The sequence below is a fragment of the Lissotriton vulgaris genome, chromosome 7, assembly GCF_964263255.1.
Source record: "Lissotriton vulgaris chromosome 7, aLisVul1.2, whole genome shotgun sequence".
Classification (NCBI taxonomy): domain Eukaryota; kingdom Metazoa; phylum Chordata; class Amphibia; order Caudata; family Salamandridae; genus Lissotriton; species Lissotriton vulgaris.
The window spans coordinates 1,481,127,098-1,481,135,371 of record NC_141695.1 but is presented as its reverse complement, the minus strand read 5'-3'; the positions used below and the strand labels follow the sequence as shown (position 1 = coordinate 1,481,135,371).

The 8,274-nt window shown below is 48.1% G+C and overlaps 1 protein-coding gene across 1 annotated transcript; it reads right to left on the bottom strand.

The window, feature by feature from the left end:
• Positions 1-432: 432 nt before the first annotated feature.
• LOC147705838 (uncharacterized) lies at positions 433-1,587 on the bottom strand. The gene has a single exon (XM_086929567.1). The coding sequence runs from the start codon at positions 1,585-1,587 to the stop codon at positions 433-435; it is 1,155 nt and encodes a 384-aa protein (XP_086785693.1).
• Between the last annotated feature and the right edge of the window lie 6,687 nt (positions 1,588-8,274).

Here is an 8,274-nt window from a genome sequence, read left to right as displayed (position 1 = left end):
TACACTTTAAACAGTGACTGATAGGCACGTTTGGTGCGATCACTCAGAGCGGCACCTACCAGCCCCGCTAAAGCGGGGCTCCAATTTTCCACAGTGACGTAGGGAACGTCGTCATGCGCTCTTCCGCCTGCGGGTGGAACCTCCGGAAATCCTGCAACTTGGAAAAAGACAAAGCGTCAGCAGCATGGTTATCAACACCAGGTATATGCGCAGCCTTAAAAGTCAAATTCAATTTCAAGCATGCCAACACCAACAGCTTCAGCAACCTCAGCACATGTGGGCAAGTCGCCCCTTGCCGATTGATAACCTGAACCACCGCCATGTTATCCGACCAGAAGGTCATTGCCCTGTCCCTGCAGCGCTCCGACCAGACCGTAACAGCCACCAAAATGGGAAAAAGCTCTAAGAAAGCTAAATTCTTTGTCAAGCCTGCTAAGTGCCACTCCGCTGGCCAGACCGCCCGCACCAGGAAGGGCCCAAGATCACCCCAAAACCAACGCTCCCGGCTGAGTCGGTGTATAGGCCTAGTTCAACACTGGACACCGGCGGCGCGGGCCAAACTACCCACCCGTTGAAATCTGTCAGGAAGTCCCGCCACACCTTGAGGTCCTCCTTAACCCCTGCTTTTAATCGCACCCGATGGTGCTTCTGGGTAAGACCAACCATCGCTCTGGCTATAGACCTCGAGAAAGGGCGCCCCATGGGAATGATGCGCAAATTAAAATTTAGCTGACCCACCAGAACTTGTAACTGATGCAACGTCACCTTCGGACACGCCAAGGCTACCTCAATGGCTAGGGAAAAGGCTCTTACTTTATCCATTGGCAATCTACATTCTCCCGCTACCGTGTCAATTTCGATGCCCAAGAAGGACATGCATGTGTCAGGGCTGACTGTCTTGCTCGGTGCCAGCGGCACTCCAAATTCCTTCAACATAGCCACCAGCTGACTCAGGGCCAAAGCGCAGGCATCTGAAGACGCAGGGCCCATCACCATGAAGTCGTCCAAGTAATGCACCACACCTGTACATCCTGACTTTTGCGAAAACACCCATTGCAGCATGGAGCTAAAGGTCTCAAAGTACTTGCAGGAGACCGCACAACCCATAGGCATACATCTGTCGTAATAAAATTGCTGTTGGACCTGAAAGCCTAGCAAATGGTAATCCTCGGGGTGCACCGGCAACAAGCGGAATGCTGACTCAATATCGGTTTTCGCTAGCAACGCCCCCCGGCCAAGCTCCCTCACTTTCTGAACCGCGGCATCAAAGGACGAATACGTCACTGAGCATACTGCTGGGTCGATGGCATCGTTTACCGATGCACCCTTCGGTGCAGATAGGTTGTGAATCATCCTGAATTGTCCTGGCTCCTTCTTGGGCACTACTCCCAGAGGAGAGCACACATAGTTCTCCCAGGGAGGAGCCGGGAAAGGGCCTGCTACTCGGCCTAAGGCCCGCTCTTTTTCCACCTTCGTGGCCACTACTGAGGAATGGATTCTCGCTGAAACTTGGTTCCTACACTGATTAATAGGGGGGACATGAGACGCTGGGATACGAAATCCCTTGGAAAAACCCTCGAACAACATCCTAGCAGCTGCCTTGTCTGGGTACCTGTTCAACCAAAAAATCATCTTCTCAATATCCACTGGAGTAGGCAGTTTAGACTTGGGGAGGCTTGATATCCTTAGGGGCTGTACCCCCCCGTTCTTTGTTTTTCTTGTTGCACTTGGATTCGGGATGGGACGGGTGACCGCAGTAGGCGCATGCGTGCTTAAACTTGCACTGCCCGGGGGGCCATGTGCACCCTTTTCCATTGAATGCCCAGCATGTACCTTTCTTCTCGCCCGGCCCTCCCTGGGAAGTCCGAAAAGGCTGCCTAGCTGGGTGTTCCCTATTGCTCACGCTCTCTAACCAGGCATTGACCTCAACCTGATCCCAACAAATGGAGGGGTTTTCTTCCTTCGCCCAGCGAAACTCCCTATCAAAGGTCAGCCAAGCTGAACCCCCATGAGTGGAGTGGGCCTTCATGATCTTATTGGTATAAAACACCAGCGGAATCGCCAACTTTGGCCTTTTTTCCAACAACACTGTCACATACACGTGAAAGCCGAACAACCAATTGGTTATTGTTTCCTCAATCCTAGGTCTCCGATCTCGGAAGGAGTGCTCTTTCCCCTCCCTGTCCTTGTAATCCTCCTCTCTTCTCTTCGGCCTGATAAGGGAGAATATATCTACGTAGGCACCCTTCCAAATCTTCTCTCGCATTTCCATACTCACATGCGTAGCTAACATCCCTGACTGAGACAACACGTTCCCCTGACTAGCCCCCACCTCGCTGCTCCTTGCTGTAGCGTCACCAGGCTTACCTCCTGTAGATGTTACAGCTATCGCTGTCGCGGGGGGTGGGCTCCGATCTCTACACTGGGCAACGCCTTGCGCGACTCGACTAAGAGCGCCAACTGCCTCTGAATGTCCTGCAACGCGCCCTGTTCTGTGGCCCGCGGGGGCACCCATGGTGCCGCCGCTCCAGCGCTCACTCTCTCTAATACTTTTTCCAGAGCTGATAATTGGCCCATTCATGTGGAAACTGACGCCAGCAAGCTATCTAACGCATCACCCGCGGCTGCCACTGCGGCCACCGGCTGCGGTGGGAGTGGGGCCGGAGGGACCGTAACCATTGGTACCGCGCCTCCCGGGGCCAACGCCTTCAGCGCCTCCCTAATCTCAGACAAAACTGAACCCACTGGGTCTACTGGCGCGGGCACATTCGGGATGGGATCAGAAGGGTAAACCTGCTCTGCATCTAACGGAGGCGAGGGGACGGGACCTACTGATCCCTCGTCCCGTTTCCCCCTGGCAGGGCTAGGCCTACTCTTCTCCTGCCTGGCTCCCCCTTTTCTTTTAGGCTGTGCCTTGGCTTTCTTCTTTAATGGCGGACAAGCGGCCTTCGGTGGCACCCCCCTGCGCGGCAGCTCTACTACCTCGGGCTGCTCTCCCAGGAAAGAATCACTCTCATCCCCGCTATCGGGAGCCTCCTTGCTCAACTTCAGCAGTAATTTCATAATCTGTGCCAATTCAGGCTCAGAATCTTTTCGCTTTTGTCCTCCCTTTTTTGGCGCCATGCTATCTATATCGCGCTTCGCACTGCCTTGCTATAGCACCTACCGCGCCCCGAGTTCCCTGCTCCCGCACACCTAAGCACCGTTCACGCCGCCCGACAGGAGCCCGTACCACGAGGATCCCCGCACACAGCCGTAAGCCCCGTAAGGCAGCGACACTCCTATCCCTTCTTAGCACCCACCGTGACTCACGGCTGCCCATGAGGCCCCCCGAGGCACTCGACCCCTTACCTGGCTACACGAATGATGCTCGATCCTTCTGCTTCTAGAGTTTCGGAAAGCCGGCCAGGAACACGTGAATGGCCAGGTGCCGGCGTGAGCAGTCAGGTATCCAGGAGTGATAGCGGGAACAGAGACCCCAGTCACTGGGAGTTGACCCTAAATAGGCCCAGAGTCTCCACCCCCTGACCCCCAGGTCACGCGATATCGCCGGACCGGGAATGGGTCGGCCGGACGCCAATTGGGCCGTCCGCCCGACCAACCACCAGAGACCAGGGGCGGGCGGGGTCCGGAGAGGCCGGGTCCTAAGTGCGCGCGGCGTGATTCTCCGCACTTGTCAATGTAACCACACATCACCACTAGACAGGGATTGTCCTGCTTACTTGGATGTCAGAATATCAGCTAGATTGTCTGTGGCCCCAGGGAGACCTGGAGAGTGCCCGGTTCAAGAAACTTAGGAGACACATCCTAATTTGGCTCAAGTACATACAACCATCACCATCCACTGCCTGACACCATCCTCTGTATGTGATGTGCAGTTCAGCACATGATGTCCCTCAGGCAATGCCATGCGTTCTAGAGCTGCTTATCCAACTCAATAGTAATTTCACACATACAGGAATCTGGTGACCAAATTCACATGCCCTAGTGTAGGTATTTGTTAGAGCTGTAAATGCCAAACGCTTAACTGTTGTTCATGAAGAAAGTTAGCTGGGAGGGCTGTGGCCAGTTGATGCTGAATGGGTCTGTGAAACCAGACACATCACCAGTGAAAGATGGATGGCATCTCGGAATGCTTTGAAGGAAGGGTATGCAAAATTAAGTCCAAACGCTTTGCACAAATATACAGGTAGTTTGTGTGAAGTCCTGCCTGAGGATAAAGTAAAAAGTGATTTCCCCTTAATGTCTTCTACGAGCTGAGGTTTTAGTCGAAAGATAGTCCATTGCCTACATTTATGCGGACAGGCTGTCGAATAAATAAATACGTTGAAGATGTTGTGCCTTCAGAACTCTTCAGACTTTTTTTATTGGCATTTCTCTGAACAAACAGGAAGAACAATAAAATGTTCTCAATTATGACAAAAAGAAAAACAAAATACATAGGGGGGCGCTCAAAGGTAAATACAGAATGTCATTACCAAGTATACATGATCCATTAGAAACCACCTGTGCTGGCAATGCAAGTTTAATAATACAGCAAGGTGCCACCAACACGGCTGAGGATTACAAGGCAAGGTCCCTTAGCCACGGGGCAAATGGAGATTACAGATAGTTCAGTTCACGCTCCTTGATCTGCAAGTTTTTTAGAGGAGAAGGGGTAACCAATATTCCCTTAAGAGCTTGGGTCAATGTAATATACTAGGTAAGATTGCCTGCAAGGGATTTATTTAAACATGTATATGAATATTTTTGTACAATTCAATATGACATGCTTAGACATTAAAACTTAATTGAAAGTTATTTAGCAATCAATTCAAGAAAACTAAATTATTTTAACCAGAACAAAGAAAACACTAAAGCAGGTGTGTGTATACATTTTTTTTATATTAAAAAAGTGAATTTTTATATATTGAAAACAGAGGTTCACACAAATGAATCTCAAAATACTTTTAGAACGGTTATTGTTAAATTGTATACAACTTTAGGATCATGTAACAATGTATCAGATGTCCAGATCCTAAATATAACACTTTGGCCTGTCCAGCACGCAGTACTAGGCTGTAAGTAATGTATTTAGCAATGACTTTAGAGGAAATTGGACAGTTCGTTGACATTTCGGACTCCGTCACTTCAAATCAATGAGACCCTCTTCAGGACAATGGGCATTTCAAAGATGATGGAAGATCCGTCTCTGAGTTCCAAGGGGAGAAAATATATAATTTGGACTGTAAATGCAAGCTCCAATTGAAGTCACAGGATCTATTGTCACGAAAAATCGTGATGATTATTAAGGTGTTCCTTGTATTTATTTCAGTATGATATAGCCGTCGGGCGAGCAATTAACAATGATTATCAGCCAGAAATGAAATAAGGTGAAAAATCACCAATGTTCGACATCGACATTAATGTCTTCTTGCGGTTCCCCGGAAAAACTGAGGGGCATATTGTCAAGACAGGCAATAATGGGCTTGATAATGTGCTCTATGGAATTCCAATTGAAGCCCATGTTAGATGTCCTTCACATTTAACATGGGCTTCAATGCGAATTCCATAGAGCATAATATCAAGCCCATTATCGTCGTTTTAGCGGCAGTATTCTGCCACTAAAATGGCGATATTTTTATCGCATGTCTTGATAATATGCTTCCGTCTCCTTCACCTTCAAAATCAATTTGGCTCAGCTTTGCGTGACTTCAGTTGGAGCATGCCTCTACAGTACCAAGGGGCATATTATGAAGCAACCGCGTTAAAATTATCGCTGCTTTAGCGGCAGGAAACTGCCGATAAAACGGCGATAAGGGGCTTGATAATATGCCCTTGAGAATTCCAATAGAAGCCCATGTTCTGGTGTTAACATGGGCTTCTATTGGAATTCTTTACAGCATATTATCAAGCCCATTATCGCGGTTTGAGCAGAAGTTTCATGCTGCTAAAGCAGCGATAATTTTAGAGAGGTTGCTTGATAATATGCCGCCAAGTTATATATTTTCTCCCGTTGGGCTTCAGAGAGGGGTCTTCCATCATCTTTGAAATACCCATAGTCCCTGATCTACAAGGGCAATGGTCGAGGTGCAATAGGTATGGCATCTAAGGCATTGACACTGATATAGGTGAGTCAGAGTCCTGCTGGCTAAGAGATTTCCATGTGGCTTTGGGTCAGAATCTGTGGGGCATGAGTTCCCAAAAGGTGTATAGATGCTCTTGGCAATAGGTGACATCATGCAGCCATGCCTTGTGGGAGCGTGGCATCTGCTCCAGTGCATGGGCACTCTGCATTTAGCCAGTAGGAGCAACATGGCGGTGATGTGAGGGTATGTAGGTGGAGTGTCCTTAACATAGCCCAAGAGACGCCACAAGGGGCAAGTACGATATCCCCTGTCTTGTGATCATTTGAATTTCATGCACAAGTCCCCTCAGAAGGATGCAACCTCTAGGCACTGCCAGGCCAGATGGAGAAATTAAGCCTGTGGGGCCCCACATCGTAGGCAGTATGAATCAGGAACCAAGCCCATTTGGAACAGCTGTGAAAGGGTGCGATAAATTCGATTCATTCATTGGAATTGAAGATGACCGCCGAGTAGGAGCCCTCTCCAAGAGCTCCGGGGTTCAGGATAACCAAACAGGTTAAATCCTCGTAATAACTCTCGCCATCTAGCCGAGCACACATCTATTTTGCTGGAGCAAATAGCTGACAACGAGCTGAATATTGCCTAGTGAGAAGAGAAGAAAGGAGACGGCAAGCAAACCGGAGAACAGACTGTAAGCATCGGGGCTGCTGACACCAGAGTCATCACAAGATCCATACCGGAAGAATATCCCCACTGGCTAAGAGTTTGGGCTGCAAAGGAGCGGAGAACCCTCTGGAGGAAGAAAGACGGGAATATCAATAACGATGTCCCCAGGCGCCCGATCCTCCAAGCAAATGCACACTGCACCCAGATCCTATTAAGGAGGCAGCGAGCAAGCAATCTCAATGACCGGCATTGGAAAATCCAGTACGGGCTGAAGGAAAATAGCCCAATGAGTTCGGGTATGTAACTGAACACCCGTTTTTGCCACCGCGAATCAGAAAAACAAGATTTGTCACAGAGGAAGGGAAATAACAATCGGAAGAAGCTCAGCCTCGGCGTGCCTGACCTTAAAATGGCAGCCGCCGAGGACATCCAGCAGAATGATCGAATTTAGTAGCCTTCCCCCTTGGTGAAGTAACAGTAAGTCCTAACCATCGCGGCAATCAGCAAGTAATACACATCAAAATCGCCAGAATTGGAGACAACTAAGAGCTGAGCCCCAGACGCCTGAATTTTACCTTATTTGATTTTTAACTTTATTCTAACTCACCCATCAATGATGTACAAGCAGTTCTAATTCTGCACACATCCCAACTCTGCAAATACAGGTTTGATTGAAGATATCCAAAACGAAAATAGTCTCAAGTATGTAGATTGGCAGCTCAAAATGGTTGCATCAAGGAAGAGAAAAGAAAAAAGGATGACTAAAGACCCCCAAGTAGCACCATGAAAAGGCAAGGGAAAGAGGACTGCACAACACCAGAAAAAGAGGAAGACAGATAGTTCTCAGACTTGCAAAAACGTCGGCCATCTTGAAACATGTTTTATGGCAACAAAAAGAAACTAGTCGCTAACCAAGTAAGGAGACTACTGGAACTTTCAACACGATTAATAAATATATAACTACTTTTATGTAAAATTCCACGCCCGGCTTATAAACTATCATGACGGACGATTACCTAGAGCCAGGAAGCATGAACACCTACATAATAAAGTACCCTACCAAAATGACCAAGAATTCATCTAAAAAATTCAAACATCACCTACTGAGGAAAAACCCTGACATACTGATATCTGACCCCACTAACCACTCAGTGAACACAGCTAATGGCATTATCATTAACGACTTGATATTCTTTACAAGAAGAACGGCTAGATGGCGCGTTGCCATTGTTAATACACTCAACATAAAAACAATCAACAAAATACCTCATGGCATAAAAATTACGACCAACTCATCACCAAGATGCAGAGCAGACCTCTGCATAACATTATACAAGACCGGAATAGTTCTGATTCAAGCCTCTAACATCGATCTTGTAAAATTTGGTAACATATTCCCAACGTCAAAAAGGCAAACAGAGAAATCAAGTCAGGGACAACACCTGAATCAATTAGATATCAATACAGACCACGGGGTAATTACCAACACAGTCATCACAACAGTTATAGAACCTCAAGAGCCACTACTGCCCACACAAGT

Excerpts from the sequence above, each read along its gene's own strand:
- LOC147705838 (XM_086929567.1), bottom strand. The coding sequence starts at position 1,587 with ATGTTGTTCGAGGGTTTTTCCAAGGGATTTCGTATCCCAGCGTCTCAT.